Source organism: Vicia villosa, linkage group LG4 (assembly GCF_029867415.1).
Source record: "Vicia villosa cultivar HV-30 ecotype Madison, WI linkage group LG4, Vvil1.0, whole genome shotgun sequence".
Lineage (NCBI taxonomy): Eukaryota > Viridiplantae > Streptophyta > Magnoliopsida > Fabales > Fabaceae > Vicia > Vicia villosa.
Window position 1 is genome coordinate 2,674,902 of NC_081183.1, and position 27,466 is coordinate 2,702,367.

The following is a 27,466-nucleotide window of genomic DNA, read 5'->3' on the forward strand; positions in this document are numbered from 1 at the left end:
TTGTTGTAATTTAAAATAATAAATTGTGTTCTCTATTTCATGAGTTGTTTGTTTATTTCCTTTTGTATTATTATTCGTCTTGTTTATTTATTTAAATGACATATTTAAAAAATAAATTTATTTATATGAAATATGATTATTTTCATGTTGTGAAATGCATATGAAGTATGAATTACAATTAATATAGAATATAAACACTTACTTTAAAACTCATTTTTCAATATTTATTTTTTATTGAATAAAACTTATGTGGATTCCATCGTTTTAAAAATGGAGTTAGACATGTGTTTTTTTTTAATTATTTTATTTACATTTTTCTAATGATGTTTATAAGAATAGGTTAATCGACAGAACTTAGATATAATTCTTTAGTTGTGGTTCTTACTATTTTTCAATTAAAATATGATAAATATACATAAATATGATTTAGTGAGTGAAAATAGGAGAAATTTGCATACATGTAAGAGGAAATTATACATTTGTCACATTTTAATTGAAAAATAGTAAGAACACACCTAAAGAATTGTACCTAAGTTTTGTCCTAAGTTAATAATATTTTTATTCATAATCTAGTTTATAACCAAATTTTTACTTTAAAATAGTAATATAGTAAATTTTATAACTAGCATCATAAAATAATATTCATCAAACACTAAACTAATTTTTGATATGATACTCTTTACCTTGTTGCATTTTAAGGTTGAATGATTAATCATTCTTAGTGTAACCTAAGATAAAGGGATCTGGATTCTTTTTTTCAACATTTTCCTCAAATTATTGTTAGCGCAACATCGGGGAGGGTCGAATTCGGGAGCATTGTTAATTTCCGGGACATTCCTTTGAGCAACACGCATTTGTGGAAGAGACACCACTTCTCCACCTAAAACCTTAAGGTGATAGGTGAGTGGGTTCTCCCACTTATATATGCTCAAGTCACCACACACATTTTCAATGTGGGACTATTATCCACACTCACACTTGATTCTCAACACTCCCCCTCAAGTGTGAGTCTTACACAATGCTCTCCCTCATGTGGAAGCTTCTCTTCCACATACACTTGTATCCGTTAACTTCAACTACATGTATTCGTTGATTCTCTTCAACTACATGTATCCGTTGACTTTCAACTACAAGTTTTAGTCGGTCCCTTTTTTCTCGAACCAAAGGCTCATGATACCATTTGTTAGCGCAACATCGGGGGAGGGTCGAGTTCGGGAGCATTGTTAATTTCCGGGACATTCCTTTGATCAACACACCTTTGTGGGAGAGACACCACTTCTCCACCTAAAACCTTAAGGTGATAGGTGAGTGGGTTCTCCTACTTATATATGCTCAAGTCACCACACACATTTCCAATGTGGGACTATTATCCACACTCACACTTAATTCTCAACAATTATCTTCTTCACAAATCTGTCTCTTGTAAATTATAATTCATTCATACTACACAATTTATTAAGAAACTATCATCACTATACTGTAGTTTGTAGCTGCACACTTTTAAAGGAAGTTGGTTGCATGTCTTTATCATATTTAGGGGGAACATCCTTAATACGGTTATTTTGTTGCTTGTCTTATCACTTTCGTTTATTATTTTTTATTGAGTCTTCCTCATAATTGCACATATTTTGAATCAAGTTTAAAATCTATTTGTTATCAATTTAGTATGCATAAAACAATGGTTACGTTTGAAATTGATAAAAATGTCTTTAGTTAATTGCATGAGTTAGAGGAACAAAAACTATACATATTTGATTCAAGTTAGGTGCAAAGAATAATCTCAAAGTACAATTAAAAATATGAAAATTTAAGTTTTTAAGTGTTTGATTCGAATCCATCAAATACGCACTCATCAATTTGATTAGAATCAAATCAAACAGGGGCAAACAAATTTTTTTTCAAAATCATTTGATTTGAATCAAGTTTTGCACATGATTCGAATCAAATGAAAATGGATCAAAAGCGAGAACAGTGTTTATTACATTCACTTGCCCATTTGACCCGTTACATGCATGGCTCTTGATTCGAATCTAACTAACTTTTGTCATTCATATTTGTGCTTAAACTCAAGCACATATAAAATCTTTTGCCAATAGTTTTTCATGATAGAAATTTCATTCATTTTTTATTTTCTATGAAATCAACTCTCTCATTTTGAAAAGTTCAAAGTTCTTGCACTTGAATGTTTTTCTTCTTCAACCTCAGTTTGTATTTCAGATCTTGTTCGTGAGAGATATGAGATTGATCGGGGAGACGTTGTCTTGAAACTAACGTTCTTGGAGATTGGTTAAAGGTGTTTCAGGTTGTTGCAAGATTGAAAAGTTGTCACTGGTGCTGACAAATTCCGGTGAAAAGGAGATTCTTCTCTCCAGATTGCCTTAGTACTGACTGTGTGGAATACTACAGATAAGGTAAGGGTCTACTCAAATTTCCAGCTATTCACCGTTCAAGGAATCGGTAGACTCAAATGATTGATTGATACAGACGAAGGCTTGGAGCCGGATTGGTGGTATTGGAAGATTCTTGAAGTGTCAATCGAGTAAAGATTGCGTATAATAGTTTGGCGTGGAGACGCATGCAAGTCAAGATCCAAAATTGAAGTGTTATTTTTTTCAGCATTATTGTGGATAAGTGATTGTATAAACTCTTTGAGTGTTTTTCAAACTAATGGATATTGCATGTCTAGGTTTATGTGTCATCTCTCTACCTTTTACTCTTGTATTTACATTTCGTAGTATATTGCATGTCTAGGTTTTTCATTCTTAAAGTAGTATATCCGTTTATTGAATTGATTGTGGTTTATTGCTTATGACTGTATTTTGTTGAAATTGTGATGTAATCGAGTTTTAGTGGTGATTAAATTTTGAGAAACTAGTTGAATTTAGAATTCCCCAATTGAATCATTGTATAATCATCTCTCATAAATTATACTAATGATATCGATTGAATACCTTATGTATCATTATTAATTCAATTTGTGATTGTTGTTCATCAATTATGTGTTTAAGTGTATTAATTTCTATTTTAGTACAATTCTCTCTACACCACAAACACTTCTATTGTGAGAAAATTGTATTTTGTTAAGAATAAATACAGTTATTATACTTGCTATTTTTCAATCAATATTACAATTCAGTTTACAGCTTAAGTGTGTAAGCAATAAAATATATTGTTACGTGCAAGAGGTGGAACACTCATGCTGTTGTGAGTGAGCATGCTGTCTATTATACACGGGCAATATATAACTATTGTTCGCATAACAAAATAGTAAATGGTTCCTAGTATTGATTACTATTGAAGAAGTAGCATAACAAAATAACTAATATGTTTCAATTCTTCAAACATTCACAGACTTTAACGTATGCCTATTACAATAAACCTTAAAGAGCGAGAAAAGTAGCTACTGAAAATGTCCCACATCGATAAAATCAAATATTAGTGTAATGTTTATAAACCACTAAGCACTAAATATATTATCCTTGACCATGGAGTGGTGTGAATTAGGGGTGATCAAAACCAAACCAACCCAATAGAAAACCGCAAACCAAACCAAACCAAACCGAAACCGCAAAAAACCGCATTTGGTTCGGATTAGTTTGGGTCATCTTTTGACAAAACCGCACGGTTCGGTTCGGTTTGCGGTTTGTATTTTGTAAACCGAACCAAACCGAATCAAACCGCATTATGCTACAACCTAACTTTTACTTAACTCAATTCCAACCTAAACTTAAACCTATTATACCTTAGCCTTATGATTACGAACAATTTTCTCATCTATACACATATAATTTCAGTCCCGATCTTCTCAAATTTCTAATAATATTATCACACCTTCTTTGCCACATACATCTCTTATCTTCTTCTATAGTCTCTACTCTCTTATATTCTTTCTTTTTTACCTTCTCATTTTTATGTAAATGTTTCATATTTCAGTTTCGTTTTTATCGCACATCTTCTTCTCTAATCTCTTAACTTTTTTTGTCACCTTCACTAATCTCTCGTCTCTTCTATTTTTTTGTTTCATTATAATAATTTTTATATTGTTTTATGCTATTATTTTATGTTTAATATTCCACTTTTGTTTAATTAATTTTTATATATTAAATAAAAATTTGTTGTCAAAATGTGACGAGTTTTGTTGTTATTTGATAGTGTACGAATGTCTAAATACAAAATTATGTTATCATCTATTTGTGTATGTATGGCTCAATAAAATATTTGTGAAAAACCGAACCAACCGAACCGAACCAAACCGCATTAGTTTGGTTTGGTTTGGTTTGGATTTTTTTTAAAAGCCAACCGAACCAAACCAAACCGCATGATTTTTTCTCTTGCGGTTCGGATGATTTTTTTCGTCAAAACCGCCCAAACCGCACCGCGAACACCCCTAGTGTGAATGGGTCTTTGCCATGTGCTGGACTCAGGAAAGTCCCCGGACCCATATTGCAGAAATGCAGGCCTGGAAAACGGGTAATCATCGAGTTGAGAATTGGGCTGAGACAAGTGTGGAGCCTTACAATTCTCGCCGGTGAAATTGGTCAATATAACAGTCATTCACACGGTCATATATGGACTAACTGAACGGGGCTTACCTTCTACATGGTCAGAAACTTTTTTTTATCTTTTCATACTATTTTTTGATAAAACATTATTATTATTAAATTTGTAAATAAAAAAATTTAAATGAATTATCAAATCATAATTAAAATAAATTAATTTAAAATTTTTATTTCAAATAAACTAACAAATTATTTTCTTCTAAATAAATTAAAAATGTAAATTGTGTTTTAAGGATACATGTTAAGAAATTTAGTTAAAATAATTTTTTTAAGTGATAAATTTCAATTTTTAATTGTTGTTTAAAGGAGTCAATACTATTTGGCACTTTAACACCTTTCAAATATGTTTTGCAATTTGTTTAACCGATACAAAGTGGCGAAATGTATGAGAAAGAGATTATGAACCGTTATTACATACGAGACATACATTATTATCAACTAATTTCTTTCTTCCACGTTCTGCATTAGCGAGAAGAATTTATGTGAGTTAATTTCCATAGCAGATATCCCATTATCAAGTTTGGGATGTTTAGTGATTACAAAGGTCTGAAATATTTATTTGACTTGAATGAGATGAATATGCATCATCAGAGATGGATGGAGTTTATGAAGGATTATGACTTCGAGTGGAAATACTATCCTGAAAAGGCCAACAAAGTGGCAGATGCACTGGGCCAAAAAGAGATGTATACAACTGAGTTGATGATGCTAGAGCATAACCTGCTGGAGAAATTTCAAGATCTTGACCTACATTTCACATGGACTCAGGCAGGAGTTCTGTTAAACCAAATGAGTATCATGTGTGATATGAGGGGGGGAAATAAGGCAATTTCATTTATCAAATGCGCATGTGCAATCTAAGGTCGAACATCTAGGATTCACCCAATCGGTGGTCGGAGTTATTTTATTTCATCAAAATATGTGTGTACAAGATGATTCAGAATCGAAGAGAGTGATTTTAGAAGAGGCTCACAAGATAGACTTCACTATTTATCCCCAGAATGAAGAAGGAAATCACATAAGTTATAGTTATACGTGTAGTGTAACAACAAGTGAAAATTGAGCATCAGAAGTCGGTGGTATGTTACAACCTTTGAGTAATAGTGGACAAATTAACCAAGTCAGCTCATTTTCTTCCCGTATAAGGTTATTCAACTAGCAAGACTCTTCATTATAGAGATAGTGCGATTGCATGGTGTACCGACCAATATCATATCCGACCGAGACCCGAAGTTTACTTCTAGATTTTGGAAGGCTTTCCACCATGCGATGGGGACTAAATTAAGTCTTAGTACTGCTAATCATCCATAATCTAATTTTAAAAAAAAAATCTTGTGTACTTGAATTGAAATGTTACGACAAAACAAAAAAGACATACAGCTAGTTAATTAAAATAACATACTCTTAAGTCAAACAAAAAAAAAGTATAAGACATTATGACAATAATAATTCGTACTATGTCTTTCGATCAAAATCAATAATAATAAAAATTTAAAAATAAAGATAATGAATAAGATTTATTTGTTGAAGTTTGAGTGTCCATGCATCTTTCTCTTTCTTCCATCGTCATGAGTAAGTTCATTGTCGTTTTGTTGTTTGATTGTTGTCTCTTATTCCTTATTCTTCACCATTTATGTTCTCTTAAAATAAAACCCTATTTCTATTCCGTGACAACATAATATTTCAATTCAAGCCCACGGGATTTTTTTTTAATAAAATATTATAAAAATCATTACTAGTATTAAAAGGGTCACAATTTTATCATATAGAGATTTTCAAGAGCAAATTGGATCAACTGAAAAATGATGGTTTGATTAAAGTTGCTAAGGAGAATCATACACTGTCGGGCTTTTATCATGACCTGAATTTGGCGTGGCACATGGTTACAGACTATGAAGCACGCACATCTTTAAGAGTAGACGTGTCGCAGTGTCTGATATGCATCGGTGTCCGACACTTGTATGACACCCATAAAACACGTATCAGAAAAATCAAATAAGTGTCAGAAAAGTCAAACAAGTGTTTTCTAAATAACACTTTTTGAATTATGTTTAACACTTGTACGACACTCATGCATGTGTCGGACAATTCAGAAGAAAAAAAAACTTTTGCTTTAACTTTTTACTTTTTGGTAATTCCTTTGCTTCACCTTACTTTACACATTTTTTTGACAAATTTCATACACATATAGGTGAGCTAAACATGTATTTAAACAATCTTATCAATGAATAATTAAACACATAAATGAAACTTAAATGTTATCATATATATGTAATAATGTCGGTGTCCTATATTTTAACATTATCGATGTCGGAGTGTTATTGTCGTGTCGTATTCGTGTTGAAATCGATGTCGGAGTATCCATGTCATGTCGAAGTATGTGTTTCATAAGTGGTAGCTAAAAGTGATTCTGACCCCTTTAATTGATTTGATTAATAGGATTGATTCAAATTGATTCCTCGTTTTAGAAATATGACTAGATGGGATTGAAAGATCCAGTGTATCAATACTTAGGAGGGAGGCAATCAGTGTGCTAACTAGAAGGCAAATTCCAGTATTAAAACTTTCATGTCAAAGTACTTATAAACATTTGAATTATACAAGTTGATTTTTGTTTTAAATGAACTTCAACTCAAACTTAACCATCCATCCTAATGGCTACTTTCCTCTATTCTAGTATTCTTAACTTCATGATGTAACTCATTCTAAAACTAGATTAAATCATCTCATCGTGGCCATTGCACATTGAAAGGAAGAAACTACATTGTTTATTTTACCTGACCTGCTTTGAGAGTTGTTTTTCATTGTTCCGTTTACAACTAACAAAATCATCAACATTCTCAATCAGACAATGGAAATGAGCATTAAATAATAACCCATAAGTTAAAGAAAATAAAGAACCGCACCGCAACAGTAAAAACGTATCCAGAAGATAAAAAATATGAGTGTAACTTCTATAAATTTGTAAGGATGAGCTATTATGAAGTCTATCACAATGATTGTTTCATAATTTAACATAGTATCATATCAAATAACCACCTTTATCTAAAGACTAAAAAGACAGTTAACTAACTAACAAGGACACTGGTATTCTTGTTGTACTATACCATAAACTCTCTCCTATTATCCATTTCTCCATTAATTGATCCGGAATACCAGAAATTCAATTCCTATTGCAAAAGAAGATGTTCAGGGCTAAGATATACCAAAGTTTTGATAAAATCTGTTGCTCCCACCATTTCATGGCATCTGCAAGATAGAGCATTTTTTCGTTAGAGGAAAATAAAGTAAGATATTCACACTTACATATAACGAGTTAACATTTAAACTCACATCACACAAACACTAATAAATGTTAAACAATTTGATTACAACTACATTAAGTTCTACTCCATTGTTCACCTTTCAACTCCCCTAAGTCTAAACAACGTCTTGAATACAAAATTTAAAGCAAAGTTTCAGACCCAAAAGAACATCACAGCTGTAGCTGACCTCTCCACACGAAAAAAAAAAAAGAAGGGAAATTTAGCATAAAACTCAAAAAAAAAAAAGAAACAGAGTAAGTTGTGATGCAGACCAAGTGATCAAAATCAACATGGTGATCTATAAGACAACATGCCTACTGCCTAGTTTAGGAATCCGTATAAGTCTTCGTCTTCTGATTCTGAATTTCCTTTTTAACCTCTTTAGAATCTTATAGTCTCACATGTGCCCAATAGGGAACCAAGAGAGTATTTTATCAGTTGGCCTAGCCCTCGCCATATCTTGACCAAAAGGAATGGCAAACATTGATTGAAGGAGGATAGTCCTCATATTTAAGGTTACATAGCTGTTGTGCTGAAGTAAAAGGCAAAAGAGATTGCCTTCTTGCTACGATTAGACTCGGGCCTTAAAAAGAATTGACCGAAATTGGGAGGTTACAAATTTTCATCGGGTGGGTTGAAATAATCTTGAAAAGAAATTGAAATAATGAAAAACCAAAATAGGAAAGAACATATGAGTTTGGGAAAAATAACTCCAAAGGCCTCGTTATCTTCTTTTTGTTACAACCACTAGAGCATAATATAGAATGAGCCACAAGTTCAACAAGACTAATTGATAATGGCGCCTAGAGCTATCAATTTATGCAAGCCCACAATGTTTGGCCCCAGCCCACATGCTGAATGAAAACACCCAATACCAAAAAGCCCCTAAAGCTCTGAGAGGTAAGGTTGGTCCACACATCCTAACATTTAAAAAAATTTGCAAAATGGAAGCCACTAAAACATATGAAGTGATTTGAAATTAAATTACTACTTTTAAGCAACTTCAATAATATAAGGTATTAACTGTGTTTGGCAATCTGTGAGTCACCGCCAACTCATGTTTAAGACATTTCCCACCGTAGTTTTTCCGAAGCTACAATTGTTAGCTTCTACATACCGGGCGGTGACCGTGACTTTGGAGTATACCAACCATATGCTAAAATATATTGTACAAATGATAATGGGAGTTCAATGCAGAGTTTACTTGTTTTTTCAAGGGTTGTGTTGTGGTCTGTGTACTACAATCAATATGTGCTGGGGCCAAAAGAGGTCCCTTCAACATGGGGCCATAATTAAGAGGGTTTTTAGTAGGAGACAGTGGTTGAGTCTTTGGGGCTTGGAACTTCATTGACAGGTCTACTAATGCCAACACGCTTGTATTGATAACTTGATAAGAAATTTTGTCACAGACTAAGTGCGTTGTATTGATGATTAAGTGTAAAAATGCTAAAACATAAGTTACTAGAGGACTTAGATTTCAACGACAGAGCCTTCCTAAAAATTCGAATCGTTTAGAGCCACACTCACTCTCTCTTCAAGCAATAAACTATACACACCCGCTGAACTTGAATGTGCGCAGACAATTCTACTTAATTTTCAAAGTTCATAGGTTCGACTTTTATTTACATTAAGCTAGATTGTTGAGCATATACGTATCCCCGTAAATTGACACACAATTAATGTTTCTCATTCTCTTCTTAATTAACTACACATCTAACCTGATAGAGAAACAGAACAAGTGCAACTATCCCTGATTGTGTCTGTATAATCCAACAGATGTGTAAGCAAAATTTAAAAAGGACAATAAAACCAATCACAAGTATCAACCAAAATTGAAAAACAAAGTAAACAAAATCTACATAGATGAAAACTACAAGTCTACAACTATGTCACAATGATTGAACACATTGATAAGAACTTGCAAAAGACCTGAAACTCAAGCAACGGAGACAGATTGTTGCTTGGATGGTTGAAGACCCTTGTTAGTTCTATTTTTATCAGAATCGCCAAGAAAATCTTCCATGTTGTAGATAACAGTGATGTAGAGGGAACAACTAGGGCATCGAGCAATCTCCTCGCCAAGCTTGAGATCTTCCTTTGTGATCTGGAACAGGTCCCCGCACGGACAAGGATACGTGTATGACTGCAACTCCTCGTTCCACTCCATGTCTTCGATTTCTACATCATCGTACGACATTGCTTTGTTTGAATTGCAGTTGCAGCTGAAAGCTTTGCTAGGTTAAACCAAAACAAGGAGTAATAATAATAGCTCAGATTTTGTAAACTCGCGTTGCGAAATCTTTGGTAGGTTTATATAGGGGTATCCTGTTTTTCAATGGAATTTTTTTATAAAATAACTTTCAATTAATATACTTATTTAATTAAAAATGAGTTTAATTACTATTAACGGTGTAAAATTTTTTACACTATTAATTTATCACAACCACTCAATGTTATTTTTCAAAATATTAAAATAAAAATTAAATATTTTTAATAAATTAATATTTATAATTCACCGACAGTATAAATTTTTTAAACTCTGTCAATGTATTCTAATTAAATTCTTAAAAAAGTTCATAACGGCAATTATGATATAATAATTGTACCGAAATTTGGATATGAAAATAATGTTTTTTTAATAGTTTAATAATCGGAATTTCTCTATGACAGTGAAATTGATCTTAGTAAATTATTTGGTTAATTGGTCGCAAGATAAATAGTAAAATTTAATATATTTCTGGAAATAAATATGTGAATCTTGGTCAGTGTTCGTGTAGCTATTGAGTTATGAAACTATATTATTTTTGAGCATTGCTATATGGCACGATAAAATATTCGCATAAAATGCACGAATGCATGAAATTAAAGGCATTTGACTGTTTACACTGGTTTTTCATAACCATATTTGCTAACATTAATTAGCTAATTAATTATCCACTAAAGATAGTAAATAAAAAAGGATCACATTGAAATTAAAAAAAAAAACATACACATAATAATTGAATGACAATTCACTTTGGATTACACATTCGTTGATTTGTACGATATTTTATTTCGTATACATTAGCATTTTCCATTATTTTTTAAATAGTATACTATCATTACTCATACACTTGTAAACATTAGAAATAGTGAAAAAGAGAAAGTGATTAAGATTTTAATTAGAAATGCAAAAGTGTATAATACAAAATTTACGAAGTTAGAGAGGAAGTTTAAAAGTGGCATGAGGCTTTTGAGTTCTTAAATTCGTATCTCCAAGATGATCGTTTTAGTAGTCATACTACTAGATTAGTTATTGTGTAATTGCTTTTTTTTTTTTTTTTGGCTTTGGCCCTCCATCTTTTTAAAAAATTGTTACGAAATTATTATATAGTAAAATATAAATAGACAATAATATCCTTAACCTAATTATAATGAAAGTTATTTATCTAACCTCTCAAACTTATTAAGAAACAAAAATGTTTGACCGAATGAATTTTTGTGAACAAATCAACAGTTTGTGAAGCAGAAGAAACAAACAACAAAGTAATTGTGTCATGCTGAAAGTGACGACGAGTGAGATGACAATTAATCTCGATGTGTTTTGTATGTTCATGAAATACTAAGTTATGGGCAATGACACTCTTATTATTGCAATTTGAATGACACTCAACTAATTGTATTGTTTTATTTATGTTATATTTTTTTCATCTTTTTCATTCTTCTTAACCTCTAGCATAAACATATTTAAAAGTAAATATTTTTTTTTATTAATGATCAATTTTAAATATCACAATTCACTCACTCTTATAACTAAAATCACATAGCTAATACGATTAATATCTATAGTAATATTTTTGGTTCATATTATCTTAAAAAATGAAATTGAATTTACAATATCATTTACATCAATATTAGTTCATATTATCTTTGGTTTGGTTGCGAACATAATTAGAATTTTGAATTGTTATATTTAAAACATTTTATTAAAAACTTTGAAATTTTGAAAATTTTTAAATTTTAGAATTTTGAATTTTAGTTCATATCTATAATAATTTAGAATTGTAATAAAGAATTCATATCTATAATATAAAAGCCCAACTTCTTTTAAGAAAAAAAAGCCCAAAATAAAAAGATTAGAAACCCAAAACAAGCTGGGCCAAACACACCCTAGGGTTTTCATAAGTTTTTAATTCTGATTATAGGGTTTACTCCCTTGCATCGTCAAAACAGACACAGAGCAACCACTCAGCAGCCGGAGTTTGCAAATTCTTCAGGCAAGGTATGATTCCGATTTCAATTCCCCTCTTACCATTTTATGTATCATGATTTTTTCTTGCATTTTCGTAATTTTTTTCAGTGATTGTTATTCTTCGTAGCTTAGTAAGTACAGGATTAGATGATGATTAGTTGAAATTATCAATTTGTTGAATCATTAGGTTTGTTATTATGTATAAATGCTCCGTATAGTTAACGTTTTGATTGTGAAATGTTCTAAATCTTGGGAATTTGGTGGTGAATATGATGAATGATGCTTTATAATGAACTTGTTTTGACATAAGTTAGGTATTTGTGATGAATTTTTTGTTGGATGTTAATGAAGCTCATACATTTGCAAATTTTGCTTCTTTGACTGTAACAGTTGTCAAGATGTTCACTTCCAGGAAGAAAATCAGCAAAGATAAGGGTGCTGAGCCAACTGAATTTGAAGAATCAGTTGGACAGGTTATATATTGCTTATTCTTGTGTTTGCTGGTTAGTGTCAATTACAGAATATATAAATTAATCATAGTTAAATTATTATTTTTTTTCATTTAGGCGTTGTTCGATTTAGAGAATACCAACCATGAGCTCAAGAGTGAGCTAAAAGATTTATACATCAATTCCGCTGTGTAAGAATGTCTTTCTGTGATGTTTGTTTGAAGATATATAAATATGTTTTTCCATATATTGATTTCTACATTCTATATTCTACAGCCAAGTTGATGTTTCCGGGAACCGCAAGGCTGTGCTTATCAATGTCCCCTACAGACTAAGGAAGGGTTTCCGTAAGATTCATGTTAGGCTTGTTCGTGAGCTTGAGAAGAAATTCAGTGGCAAGGTATACAAAGTCATTTTGTTAGATTGCCAAATATTATTTCTATCTTCATCATGTACTAATGATTTTTTTTCAAACCATCTTTATTTGGTATACACATAAGCCACTCCCGAATTTTGTTCCTTATTTGGAATGCTTGAGGAATTTCTACTTGTTTTCGTCTCAAACAGTCTGTCGTAGCATAATATCTTTAACCTATTGCATGTTTTAGATTAATCGGCCAAACTTCAAAGTGAGTTACAATAAGTTAGTAGAGGAAGCAGATATAAGCATCCTATTTTACTGTTTACCAATGAACCTTAAACTTGCAGGACAAGAAGCAAATATAAATATCCTAATTTGTTGTATACTAACATACCTCAAACTTGTAGGATGTTATCCTGATTGCCACAAGGAGGATTGTAAGGCCTCCAAAGAAGGGCTCAGCAGCTCAGCGCCCCCGCAGCCGCACACTCACTGCTGTGCACGAGGCAATTCTTGAGGATGTTGTATTACCTGCTGAGATTGTTGGAAAACGCATTAGGTACCGAGTTGATGGGTCAAAGATCATGAAGGTAAAATAATTAACTATTTCTATTTAGCCAAGTTAATGAATAATTGATCATGTATATTATATGTTGAACAAAACACTTGATAAATAAGAAACGGTTGTCCTCAATTTTAACTTAATTCTTGTGCTTGTATGGATATAGGTGTTTTTGGACCCAAAGGAGAGAAACAACACAGAATACAAGTTGGAGACCTTTGCTGCAGTTTACAGGAAACTCTCAGGCAAAGATGTTGTTTTCGAGTACCCTGTTACTGAGGCTTAGGTTATAGTTTTTCCAGTTTTGTATTTTTTTTATGAATTGCATATGGTGGATTCTTGTTAAATTTTGTTGAAGTTGCCTATGATACCGGTTTGTTTGGTGACATTTGAAAACCAGCTTCAGTTTATTTTATCAATGTAGCCTATGATATACTATTTATTATAGCATCCAATGACTCATTTCTAAATTTTATTTAGCGTCTCTAGAATCTGTAGTTGATGTGAGTTAATACCTAGTAAAATTTTAGCTGATCTAACAGATACTGCAGAGTAAAATTTGAGGTTGAACTGGCTTAGTTACATTTTTTTCTTTTAATGGGCAGTTGAGATAAAAAAAAGCTGTATAAGTTAAGACATTTAAATTCGGTTTACAGCTTAAGTGTGTAAGCAATAAAATATATTGTTCGTGCAAGAGGTGGAACACTCATGCTGTTGTGAGTGAGCATACTGTCTATTATACACTGGAAATATATAACTGTTGTTCACATAACAAAATAGTAAATGATTCCTAGTATTGATTACTATTGAAGAAGTAGCATAACAAAATAACTAATGCACGTATGCTTCAATTCTTCAAACATTCACAGACTTTAATGTATCCCATTACAATAAACCTTAGAGAGCGAGAAAAGTAGCTACTGAAAATGTCCCACATCGATAAAATCAAATATTAGTGTAATGTTTATAAACCACTAAGCACTAAATATATTATCCTTGACCATGGAGTGGTGTGAATGGGTCTTTGCCATGTGCTGGGCTCAGAAAAGTCCCCGGACCCATATTGCAGAAATGCAGGCCTGGAAAACGGGTAATCATTGAGTTGAGAATTGGGCTGAGACAAGTGTGGAGCCTTACAATTCTCGCCGGTGAAATTGGTCAATATAACAGTCATTCACACGGTCATATATGACTAACTGAACAGGGCTTATCTTCTACATGGTCAAAAACTTTTTTTTCTTTTCATATTATTTTTTAAAAAACCATTATTAAATTTGTAAATAGATATAAAAAAGTTTAGGCTCTCTTTGAAAATAATTTATATAAATAATAATTTATTTCAATCTTGATTTATTTTTTTATAAAACTAAATTAACTTTAAATTTTCATTAAAAATAAATTAATAATTTAACATTTTCTAATTAAATTAGAAAATATAAAGTGTGTTTCAAGGATGCATATTAAGAAATTTAATAATTGTTAAATATTTTTTAAATGATAAATTTTAAATTTTTTTAACTCGTGTTTTATAGGAGTCAATAATATTTGGCATTTAACACCTTTTAAATTTGTTTAACCGATACAAAATGGCGAAATGTATGAGAAATAGATTATGAACCATTATTACATACGAGACATACATTATTATTAACTAATTTTCTTTTTCCACATTCTGCATTAGTGAGCAGAATTTTGAGCAGAATTGGAATGTTTAGTGATCACAAAAGTCTGTAATATCTATTTGACTTGAATGAGATGAATATGCATCAGCGGAGATGGATGAATTTTATGAAAGATTATGACTTTGAGTTGAAATGTTATCTTGATAAGGCCAACAAAGTGGCAGATGCATTGAGCCAGGAAGAGATGCAAACAACTGAGTTGATGATATAGAGCATAAGCTGCTGAAGAAATTTCAAGATCTTGACCTACATTTCATATGGACTCGGACAGAAGTTCTGATAAACCAAATGAGTATCATGTGTGAGCTGAGGGGAAAAAAAATAAGGCAACCTCATTTATCAAATGCGGATGTACAATCTAAGGTTGATCATCTAGGGTTCACTCAATCGATGGGCGGAGTTGTTTTATTTCATTAAAAGATGTGTGTACAAGATGATTTAGAATCGAAGAGAGTGATTTTAGAAGTGGCTCGCAAGAGTGACTTCACCATTTATCCTGGTTCCTCTAAGATGTATAGGGATCTGAAGAAGGATTTCCGGTGGCCCGAAATGAAGAAGGAAATCGCAGAAGTTATATGTGTAGTGTAACAACAAGTGAAAATTAAGCATCAGAAGTCGGGTGGTATGTTACAACCTTTGGAGACACCTGAGTGGAAATGGGGGAGCATCTCTATGGATTTCATAGTAGGATTATACTGTACACTTGGCATACACTACTCGATTTGAAGAAGGAAAACGCAGAAGTTATATGTGTAGTGTAACAACAAGTGAAAATTAAGCACCAGAAGTCGGGTGGTATGTTACAACCTTTGGAGATACCTGAGTGGAAATGGGAGAGCATCTCTATGGATTTCATAGTAGGATTATACTGTACACTTGGCATACACTACTCGATTTGAGTAATAGTAGACAAATTAACCAAGTCAGCTCATTTTCTTCCCGTATAGGTTACGTATAAGGTTATTCAACTGACAAGACTCTTCATTGTAGAGATAGTGCGATTGCATGGTGTACCGACCAATATCATATCCGACTGAGACCCGAAGTTTACATCTAGGTTTTGGAAGGCTTTCCACCATGCGACGAGGACTAAATTAAGTCTTAATACTGCTAATCATCCATAATTCAATTTTAAAAAATCTTGTGTACTTGAATTGAAATGTTACGACAAAATAAAAAAGACAGATAACTAGTTAATTAAAATAACATACTCTTAAGTCAAACTAAAAAAAAAATTATAAGAAACTATGACAATAGTAATTCGACATATGTCTTGCGGTCAAAATCAATAATAAAAAAAGTTTAAAAATAAAGATAATGACTAAGATTTATTTGTTGAAGTTTGAGTGTCCATGCATTTTTGTCTTTCTTCCATCGCCATGAGTAATCTCACTGTCGTTCTGTTGTTTGATTGTTGTCTCTTATTCCTTATTCTTCGCCATTTATGCTCTCCTAAATTAAAACCCTATTTCTATTCTGTGACAACATAATATTTCAATTCAAGTCCACAAGATTTTTTTAATAAAATATTATAAAAATCATTACTAGTATTAAAAGGGACACAACTTTATCATATAGAGATTTTCAACAGCAAATTGGATCAGCTAAAAAATGATGGTTTGATTAAAGTTGCTAAGTAGAATGATACAATGTGAGGCTTTTATCATGACATGAATTTGGCGTGGCACGTGGTTACAGACTATGAAGCACGCACGTTTTTAAGAGTAGTCGTGTCGCGGTGTCCGACACGCATCAGTGTCCGATATTTGTAAGACACCTGTAAAACATGTATCAGAAAAGTCAAATAAGTGTCTGAAAAATCAAACAAGTGTTCTATGTATGACACTTTTTGAATTATGTTTAACACCTGTACGACACTCATGCATACATGTGTCGGACAATTCAGAAGGAAAAAAAGGTGTTAAAAAAAATCTTGTGCTTCAACTTTTTTTTTGGTAATTCCTTTGCTTCACCTTTACACATTTTCTCGACAAATTTCATACACATATAAGTGAACTAAACATGCATTTAAACAATCTTATCGATGAATAATTAATCACATAAATTTTGATTAGAATATTTTTAACTTTTTAAATAGTGGATGAATAAATGAAATTCAAATACTATCATATATGTAACAATATCAGTGTTCTACATTTTGACACTATCGATGTCGGACGTATTTGTGTTGAAATCGATGTCGGAGTGTCCATGTCATGCCGTATTTGTTTCATAAATGGTGGTTAAAAGTGATTCTGAACCCTTAATTGATTTGATTAATAAGACTGATTCAAATTGATTCCTCGTATTAGAAATATGACTAGATGGGATTGAAAGATCCAGTGTATCAATACTTGGGAGGGAGGCAATCAGTGTGCTAACTAGAAGGCAAGTTCCAGTATTAAAACTTTCATGTCAAAGTACTTTTAAACATTTGAATTATACAAATTGATTTTTGTTTTAAATGAACTTCAACTCAAACTAAACCTTCCTAATGGCTACTTAACTCTATTCTTAACTTCATGATGTAACTCATTCTAAAATTAGATTAAACTATCTCATCATGGCCATTGCACATTGAAAGGAAGAAACTACATTGTTTATTTTCCTGACCTGCTTTGAGAGTTGTTTTTCATCGTTCCGTTTACAACTAACAAAATCATCAACATTCTCAATCAGATAATGGATATGAGCATTAAATAATAACCCATAAGTTAAAGAAAATAAAGAACCGCACCGCAACAGTAAAAACATATCCAGAAGAGAAAAAATATGAGTGTAACTTCTATACATTTGTAAAGATGAGCTATTATGAAGTCTATCCCAATGATTGTTTCATAATTTAACATAGTATCATATCAAATGACAGTTAACTAACTAACAAGGACACTGGTATTCTTGTTGTACTATACCACAAACTCTTTCCTATTATGCATTTCTCCATTAATTGATCCAGAATACCAGAAATTCAATTCCTATTGCAAAAGAAGATGTCATTGCTAAGATATATCAAAGTCTTGATAAAATCTGTTGCTGCCACCATTTCAGGGTATCTGCAAGATAGGGCATTTTTTTCATTAGGTAAAAATAAAGTAAGATATTCACAATTATACATAACATGCAAACATTTAAATTCCGATCACAGAAGCAATAATAAATGTTAAACAATTTGATTACAACTACATTAAGTTCTATTATTCACTTTTCAACTCCCCAAAGTCTAAACAACTAGAATTGAATACAAAATATAGCAGAGTCTCAGACCCAAAAGAGCATCACGAGTCACGGCCATAGCTGAGCTCTCCTACGCACCAAAAAAAAAAAGAGGAAATTGCCAGAGGAAGGAAAAGTGTGTTTAGCAATTAAACACAAATCACAGGAAACAAAAACACAGAACTACAAGCAGAGCAATTGACAATTGTATGATCTACAACAGCACGGGAGGGAATTGTTGACAAGAAATGGCAAAATAGAAAACCTATGTGGTAAATTTTACATAAAACTAACAAAAAAAATCAGAGTAAATTGTGTTGCACACCAAGTGATCTATAGACAAGACAACGTGCCTGCTGCCTAGTTTAGGAGTCCGTATAAGCCTTCGTCTTCTGATTCTAAATTTACTTTTTTAACCTCTTTAGAATCCTATAGTCCCATATATCATATATGCCCAATAGATTTTGTCAGTTGGCCCTGCCCTGGCCATATCTTGACCAAAAGGAATGGCAAAAGGATAAACTGGCCATATCTTGACCAAAAGGAATGGCAAAAGGATAGTCCTCATCTATGAAGCTCCGACACGCGCGTATCCCTGCACCGGACACGTATCGGACACTGACACGCGTACGACACACGTATAATACGTATCAGACATATTTTTGAAGTGTCCAACAGAAGAAAAAAATTAAAATGCAACGAACACAGATACGACACATTCCTTGTTTTTTCATCTTCACTATTTATTTTCATCTTCTTTGTTTGATTTCATCTTTGCTGCTTCGCTGCATGCTGGTATTCCACCGTCGCCATCACCCATATTTCACTCTTTCTCTTCCGACACTCATTATTTTTCTTTTTTAATTGAAAGTACTCAAGTTAAGTATTCTTTTTTTTCTTTTTTAATTGAAAGTACTCAAGTTAAGTATTCTTTTGGTTGATTGAAAATACTAAGTTTAAATACACATAAATTTTGATTCTCATTTTAAAATCTTTATAAATTGTGCTCATAATTACATTATTTTATTAATGTATAAAATATATATAGCCATGTCCGTGTCCTATATTTTTTATATTAGCGGCACCCTCATGCCCGTGTCTGTATCATGTCCCGTGTTTGTGTCCGAGTCCGGACTTCATAGGTCCTCATATTTAAGGTTACATAGCTTGCTGAATGCTGAAGTGAAAGGCAAAAGACTCTGCCTTCTTCATACAATTAGACTCGGGCCTTAAAATAAAAAGGATTGACCTTAAAATAAATAGGCCCCTTCAATTTCATGCTATATGAAGTCTAGATTCATTTTTCATCGATGAATTAGAATAATCATAAAAAGAAACCAAAAATCAAATCACATATATCAAACCAAATTGAAAAACGAACTAAACAAAACTAACATCCATGAACACTACAAGTTACAAATAAGTCGCAATGATTGAATACATTCGTAAGAACTTGTGAAAGACCTGAAACTCAAGCAACGGAGACAGATTGTTGCTTGGATGATTGAAGACCCTTGTTTGTTCTATTTTGATCAGAATCGCCAAAAAAATCTTCCATGTTGTAGATAACAAGGAGTAATATTATAATAAAAGCTATTTCTATAATATCTCCTCTTAAACTCATGATGCGTGAAGCATTAAGAGTTTGTCAATTAAGAAACAGAAATATTTGACGAAATGAGTTTTTGTGAACAAATCAACAGTTTGTGAAGCAGAAGAAACAAACAACAAAGTAATTGTGTCATGCTGAAAGTGATAACGAGTGAGATGACAATCAACCTCGATGTGTTTTTTTGAAACAGCAAAAAAGTATATTAACAAGCAGCACAAGGAATGTAAAACGTCTGATATAAGTATTTTGCAACAAATGCAGAAGTTAATAAACTGAAAAAACAATACTACACTCCAGAACCACCACCTAAATTAAAGCTGATAAGAATAAGCCAACAAAAAACAATTGAACAAAATACATAAATCAATCACACCATTGCCGCTCAGCCAGTAAGCAATGCTCGATACGGTACCGTAAATTCGACTGCAACAGACCTGCACACGAAGACATGCTTGCATCAAATACCAATCACTCAAAGTTCAACAATGCAGGCCCCTATCTCAATTCCACTAATGCGCAAAAGACACTGCCAGCACCCAAAGACCTCATTGCATTTAACCCGACACAACATATGATTTGTCTGCCACTAGACCGAGACATGCCTTAGAATTTAAACACCACATTGCAAAATCATCCATGATCAATTTTGATTTTATTTTAAGCCATTTCGAAGAGTAAACTTTTGTTTCCTCTATCACCTTAATAATCTGAATATCTTCATTTCGGAAGATTTTGTTGTTCTTAGCCTTCCAAATGCACCAAATGCAAGCGCACCACAACACAAGAAGCTTTAGGGACGTCAATTTTCTACCACATAGTAGATTTTCGAACTGGCTCATGTGCTGCCAGCCTTCATTATGCAGATCTGATGTAACACTTAGCCACTTGCAAATGCTGCTCCATACACAACCTCCTACACAATCGACCTGACCCTGAAACCCTATGCCCCTTTTAACTATGTTGTCAGTTGTTGCGATTATTTTCTGAACCAGCCTCCAAACCAAACGAGATACCTTTAGTGGAATCGCTTTGTTCCAAATTTTGACCATGAATTCCTAGACTCGTCATTACCTGTAGATATTAGGTTCTTGTACACATCCTTTACAGAATACTCACTTGTATCTTCCAGACTTTCTAAGTCCAATGAACACAAATCTATCCACCAAATTGAGCTTCCTCTTGCCTCCATGCTCAAAACCTCCGCGTTCAACCCATATCTATTTACTAATGCCGAAAACCAAATTCCTTTTTTTCTACTCTAATTTTCCATTTCCATTTTCCTAATAAAGCCAAATTAAACAACCTTAACCTTCTAATTTCCAACCGCCTTCTTCGATTGGCCTACAATCTCGATGTGTTTTGTGTGTTCATGAAATACTAATTTATGGGCAATTTGAATGACATTCTTATTATTGCAATTTGAATGACACTCTATTAATTGTTTTATTTATGTTGTATTTCTTTCATCTTTTTCATTCTCCTTAACCTCTAGCATAAACATATTAATTTTTTTTTTATTAATGATCAATTTTCACAATTCACTTACTCTTATATCTAGAGTCACGTAACTAGCACGATTCATATCTATAGTAATATTTTAGTTCATGTTATCTTAAAAAATAAAATGAATTTATAATATCATTTACATCAAATATTAGTTCATATTATCATTGGTTTGGTTGGGAATATAATTAGAATTTTGAATTGTTATATTCAAAATATTTTAATAAGAACTTTGAAATTTTTTAAAATTTAGAATTTTGAAATTCAGTTCATATCTATAATAATTTAGAATTGTAATTGGGAGTTCATATCTATAATAAAAAAACCCAATTTCTTTTAAGGAAAAAAAGCCCAAAACAAGTTGGGCCAAACACACCCTAGGGTTTGCTTAAGTATTTAATTCTGATTTTAGGATTGTCTCCTTTGCATCGCCAATACAGACAGAGAGAGCAACCACTCGGCAGCCGGAGTTTGCAAATTCTTCAGGTAAGGTATGATTCTGATTTCAATTCCCCTCTTACTATTTTATGTATCATGATTTTTTTCTTGCATTTTCGTTATTTTTTTCAGTGACTGTTATTCTTCGTAGCTTAGTAAGTACAGGATTAGGTGATGATTAATTAATTTTTCAAGTTAATGTTTGAATTTGGCGAGTTCAGTTAAGAAGTTGAAATTATCATTTTGTTGAATCATTAGGTTTGTTATTATGTATGAATGCTCCAAATAGTTTACATTTTGATTGTGAAATGTTCTAAAATTTGGGAATTTGTTGGTGAATATGATGGGTGATGCTCTATAATGAACTTGTTTTGATATAAGTTAGGTATTTGTGATGAATTTTTGTTGGATGTTAATGAAGCTCATACATTTGCTATTTCATTGGCCGTAACAGTTGTCAAGATGTTCACTTCAAGGAAGAAAATCAGCAAAGATAAGGGTGCTGAGCCAACTGAATTTGAAGAATCAGTTGGACAGGTTATATATTGATTACTTTTGTGTTTGCCGATTAGTGTCAATTACAAAATATAATTTAATCATTGATTAATTATTTTTTTCCTTTAGGCGTTGTTCGATTTAGAGAATACTAACCATGAGCTCAAGAGTGAGCTAAAGGATTTATACATCAATTCAGCTGTGTAAGAATGTCTTTCTGTGATGTTTGTTTGAAGATATATAAATATGTTTTTTTTCTTATATTGATTTCTACATTCTATATTCTACAGCCAAGTTGATGTTTCCGGGAACCGCAAGGCTGTGCTTATCAATGTCCCCTACAGACTAAGGAAGGGTTTCCGTAAGATTCATGTTAGGCTTGTTCGTGAGCTTGAGAAGAAATTCAGTGGCAAGGTATACTAAGTCATTTCCTTAGATTGCTAAATATTATTTCTATTTTCAGGGACTACTGGTTTTCTTTCAAACCCTCTTTATTTGTTGTGTATTATAAAGCCACTCCTGAATTTTGGTCTTTATTTGGAGTGCTTGTGGAATTTCTATTTGTTTACGTCTCTAACAGTCCGTCATAGCGTAGCATTTTTAACCTATTGCATTTAGTTATTCCAAATAATCTTCTTTATCTTTTGGTAGATTAGGCTCCATCATGTTTTAGATTAATGGGTCAAATTTCAAAGTGAGTTACCACAAGTTAGTAGAAGTAGCAGATATAAGCATCCTATTTTACTGTTTACCGATGAACCTTAAACTCGTAGGACAAGAAGCAGATATAAATATCCTAATTTGTTGTATGCTAACATACCTCAAACTTTTAGGATGTTATCCTGATTGCCACAAGGAGGATTGTAAGGCCTCCAAAGAAGGGTTCAGCAGCTCAGCGCCCCCGCAGCCGCACACTCACTGCTGTGCACGAGGCAATTCTCGAGGATGTTGTATTACCCGCTGAGATTGTTGGAAAGCGCATTAGGTACCGAGTTGATGGGTCAAAGATCATGAAGGTAAAATAATTAGTCTTTTTATTTAGCCAAGTTAATGCGTAATTGATCATGTATATTAATAACTCGAATAAACCACTTGATGAATAAGAGCTATTGTATTCTATTTTAACTTAATTCTTGTGTTTCTATGGATATAGGTGTTTTTGGACCCAAAGGAGAGAAACAACACAGAATACAAGTTGGAGACCTTTGCTGCAGTTTACAGGAAACTCTCAGGCAAAGATGTTGTTTTCGAGTACCCTGTTACTGAGGCTTAGGTTATAGTTTTTCCAGTTTTGTATTTTTTTATGAATTGCATATGGTGGATTCTTGTTAAATTTTGTTGAAGTTGCCTTATGATACTGTTTTGTTTTGTGACATTTGAAAACCAGCTTCAGTTTATTTTATCAATGTAGCCTATGATATACTATTTATTATTGCATCTAATGACTCATTTCTAAATTTTATTTAGTGTCTCTAGAATCTATAGTTGATGTGAGCTTATACCTAGTAAAATTTTAGCCGATCTAACATACTGCAGAGTAAAATTTGATCATCTGTCTTAGTTACATTTTTTTTTTAATGGACAGAAGTTGAGATAAAAAAAGCTATATAAGCTACTTCAGACTATTGAAAAACTATGAAAATTAAGTTATAAATTAAGTTATGAATTGAGACATTTAAATTAGTGGTAGTTGTGACTAATTTCTTACAATGGAATCTTGTTCAACTAGACTTGAAGTATGTATTTTTCAATGGCTTTTTTGAGGAGGATGTTTATGTCGAATATGATCTTGTTCAACTAAACATTAAGCCTGTATTTCTCAATGGAAGAAGATAGGGTCTCATTGCTTAAGATGGCTCTCATGTTCTAAAAAATCTTCAAGATTCAAGATCCTAACTTCATGTCTTCGATTTCTACATCGTCGTACGACATTGCTTTGTTTGAGTTGCAGTAACCAGTTGCAGCTGAAAGCTTTGCTAGGTTAAACCAGTTGCAGCTGAAAGCTTTGCTAGGTTAAACCAAAAGAAGGAATAATAATAATGGCTAAGATTTTGTAAACTCGCGTTGCGAAATCTTTGGTAGGTTTATATAGTTATCCTGTTTTCCAATGGATTTTTTTTATAAAATAACTTTCAATTAATATACTAATTTAGTTAAAAAATGAGTTTAATTGCTATTAACATTATAAAACTCATAACAACAATTCAATTATATTATTTTTAAAAATTAAAATAAAAGTCAAATATTTTCAACAAATTAACAATTGTGATTCACGAACAGTATACAATTTCTTGATTTCTTGATGCTGTTAATGTCAATGTATTTCAATTAAATTCTTAAAAAATTTCATAACGGCATCATGATATAAAATTTGGATGTGAAAATAATATGTTTTTAATAGTTTATTAATCAGAATTTCTCTCTGACGATGAAATTGATCTTAGTAAATTGTTAGGTTAATTGATCGCAAAATAAATACTAAAATTTATTTTTTATATATATATATATATATATATATATATATATATATATATATATATATATATATATATATATATATATATATATATATATATATATATATATATATATATATATATATATATTCCTGGCACTCACATGTTATTTGAGGAGGCTGATGACTGGTGGTTGACAACCAGAGCGGAGCTGGATGCTGGTGGTATAACAATTACTTGGGCTATATTTAAAAGGGAGTTTCTGAGGAGGTATTTTCCTGAAGATGTCAGGGGCAGAAAGGAAGTTGAGTTTCTAGAGCTGGTGCAAGGTAACATGACAGTACCAGAGTATGCTGCCAAGTTTGTGGAACTGGCAAAGTACTACGTGCACTACAACAACGACGAAGCCAGTGAGTTCCCGAAATGTGTCAAATTTGAGAATGGTCTTCGTGATGAGATCAAGCAGGGTATCAGGTACCAGAGAATCCGGAGATTCGTTGACCTGGTAGATTGTAGTAGAATTTTTGAGGAAGATAGCATCAAGCTAAAGTCTTCTCACTCTCGCGAGTTGGTTGACAGAAAGGGTAAGAAGCCTATGGATAGAGGTAAACCATATGGTAGAGGTAAACCCGTTGATTGGAAGAAACCTAGTGGGGGAGATTCCAGTGCTCGTATCAGATGCTATAATTGTGGTGAGATGGGACATCGTAGGAACGAGTGTAAGCTTGATCAGAAGAAGTGTTACAAGTGTGACCAAGTGGGCCATATTGCTGCTGACTGCAAGAAGAGGGTTGTGACTTGTTACAACCGTGGTGACGAGGGTCACATCAGTCCTAATTGTCCTAAGCCGAAGAAGAACCAATCGGGAGGAAAGGTTTTTGCTTTGACCGGGTCAGAGACTACTCCAGAGGACAGGTTAATTAAAGGTACGTGTTTCATTCATGGCACACCTTTAGTTGCAATTATTGATACCGGAGCAACGCATTCTTTTATATCTTTGGATTGTGCTGAGAGGTTAAATCTTGAGATATCTGATATAAATGGAAGTATGGTTATTGACACTCCTGCGTCGGGTTCAGTAACTACTTCGTCTGCATGCTTGAATTGTCCGGTTGACATTTTTGGCAGAGAATTCGGGATGGACTTAGTGTGCCTTCCGTTGAAACAACTCGATGTAATCCTGGGAATGAACTGGTTGGAATTCAACCGTGTTCATATCAACTGTTTTGCGAAAACGGTAATTTTTCCTGAAGAGGTTAGTACTGATAATCTGGAAATGACAGCTAGACAGGTGAATGAGGCTATCGGGGATGGTGCAACAGTGTTTATGTTGTTCGCATTGATGAATGTGAAAGAGAAAGTGGCGAGTAGTGAATTACTTGTGGTGTGTGAATTTCCAGAAGTTTTCCTAGAAGATGTGAATGAATTACCACCGGAAAGAGAAGTGGAGTTTTCTATTGATTTGATTCCGGGAACTAGTCTAGTGTCGATGGCACCGTATCGTATGTCGTCGTCTGAGTTGGCCGAACTGAAGAAGCAGTTAGAAGAGTTGCTGGAGAAAAAATTCATTCGTCCTAGTGTTTCTCCGTGGGGTGCGCCTGTGTTACTAGTGAAGAAGAAAGAGCGTTCGATGAGGCTGTGTGTAGATTACAGGGCCGACCCTAGCAAAGGATTGATTGATACAGACGAAGGCTTGGAGCATGATTGATGATATTGGAAGATTCTTGAAGCGTCAATCGAGTAAAGATTGCGTATAAGAGTTTGGCATGGAGACGTATGCAAGTCAAGATCCAGAATTGAAGTGTTATTTTCTTAAGCATTATTGTGGATAAGTAATTGTATAAACTCTTTGAATATTTTTCAAACTAATGGATATTGCATGTCTAGGTTTATGTGTCATCTCTCAACCTTTTACTCTTGTATTTACATTTCGTAGTATATTGCATGCTTTGGTTTTTCATTCATAAAGTAGTATATTCGTTTATTGAATTGATAGCGTTTATTGCTTAAGACTATATTTTGTTGGAATTGTGACGTAATCGAGTTTTAGTGGTGATTAAATTTTGAGAAACTAGTTGAATTTAGAATTTCCCAATTGAATCATTGTATAATTATCTCTCATAAATTATACTAGTGATATCGATTGAATACCTATGTATCATCATTAATTCAATTTGTGATTGTTGTTCATCTATTATGTGTTTAAGTGTATTAATTTCTATTTTAGTACAATTCTCTCTACACCACAAACACTTCTATTGTGAGAAAATTGTATTTTGTTAAGAATAAATACAGTTATCATACTTGTTATTTTTCAATCTATATTATAATTCGGTTTACTATTTAATTGTGTAGGCAATAAAATATGTTGTTCGTGCAAGAAGTGGAACACTCATGCTGTTGTGAGTGAGCATGATGAAAAAAATTATCTAGTGTTCGCACTATTTTGAATGCAAAAAGCAAATATTAAATGGTTCCTAGTATTGATTACTATTGAAGAAGTAGCATAACAAAATAACCTAGTGAATGCTTCAAACATTCACAGACTTTAATGTATGGCTACTACAATAAACCTTAAAGAGCGAGAAAAGTAGCTACTA

The 27,466-nt window shown here is 32.7% G+C and overlaps 2 protein-coding genes and 1 long non-coding RNA gene across 5 annotated transcripts; 2 read left to right on the forward strand and 1 right to left on the reverse strand.

Annotated features, from left to right (window-relative positions):
• The first annotated feature begins 12,003 nt into the window (after positions 1-12,003).
• LOC131598713 (small ribosomal subunit protein eS7z-like) lies at positions 12,004-13,940 on the forward strand. Of its 2 annotated transcripts, none has more exons than XM_058871298.1 (6): positions 12,004-12,125; positions 12,486-12,568; positions 12,662-12,735; positions 12,821-12,944; positions 13,313-13,495; positions 13,634-13,940. In XM_058871298.1, exons 2-6 carry the CDS (start codon positions 12,494-12,496, stop codon positions 13,751-13,753), a joined length of 576 nt encoding a protein of 191 aa, XP_058727281.1. In that variant the 5' UTR covers positions 12,004-12,125; positions 12,486-12,493; the 3' UTR covers positions 13,754-13,940. The 2 variants fall into 2 exon arrangements, with proteins under 2 accessions (XP_058727281.1, XP_058727282.1); XM_058871299.1 differs by having other exon boundaries at positions 12,062-12,120.
• Positions 13,941-17,873: 3,933 nt separating this feature from the next.
• On the reverse strand, positions 17,874-19,933 carry LOC131594317 (uncharacterized). The gene is made up of 2 exons (XR_009281328.1): positions 19,827-19,933; positions 17,874-18,202 (listed from the first exon to the last, which is right to left on the reverse strand). It is a non-coding gene; the product is annotated as an uncharacterized LOC131594317 (long non-coding RNA).
• A 1,956-nt stretch (positions 19,934-21,889) lies between these two features.
• On the forward strand, positions 21,890-23,847 carry LOC131594316 (small ribosomal subunit protein eS7z-like). 2 transcript variants are annotated; one of them, XM_058866413.1, is made up of 6 exons: positions 21,890-21,963; positions 22,370-22,452; positions 22,540-22,613; positions 22,701-22,824; positions 23,244-23,426; positions 23,564-23,847. In XM_058866413.1, the coding sequence occupies exons 2-6, from the start codon at positions 22,378-22,380 to the stop codon at positions 23,681-23,683; spliced, it is 576 nt and encodes a 191-aa protein (XP_058722396.1). In that variant the 5' UTR covers positions 21,890-21,963; positions 22,370-22,377; the 3' UTR covers positions 23,684-23,847. The 2 variants fall into 2 exon arrangements, with proteins under 2 accessions (XP_058722396.1, XP_058722395.1); XM_058866412.1 differs by having other exon boundaries at positions 21,894-21,968.
• The last annotated feature ends 3,619 nt before the right edge of the window (positions 23,848-27,466 follow it).

Excerpts from the sequence above, each read along its gene's own strand:
- LOC131594316 (XM_058866413.1), top strand. The coding sequence starts at position 22,378 with ATGTTCACTTCAAGGAAGAAAATCAGCAAAGATAAGGGTGCTGAGCCA. Across the intron at positions 22,453-22,539 it reads TTGAAGAATCAGTTGGACAG|GCGTTGTTCGATTTAGAGAA; the intron begins GTTATATATTGA and ends TTTTTCCTTTAG. Across the intron at positions 22,614-22,700 it reads TTATACATCAATTCAGCTGT|CCAAGTTGATGTTTCCGGGA; the intron begins GTAAGAATGTCT and ends TATATTCTACAG.
- LOC131598713 (XM_058871298.1), top strand. The coding sequence starts at position 12,494 with ATGTTCACTTCCAGGAAGAAAATCAGCAAAGATAAGGGTGCTGAGCCA. Across the intron at positions 12,736-12,820 it reads TTATACATCAATTCCGCTGT|CCAAGTTGATGTTTCCGGGA; the intron begins GTAAGAATGTCT and ends TATATTCTACAG. Across the intron at positions 13,496-13,633 it reads ATGGGTCAAAGATCATGAAG|GTGTTTTTGGACCCAAAGGA; the intron begins GTAAAATAATTA and ends GTATGGATATAG.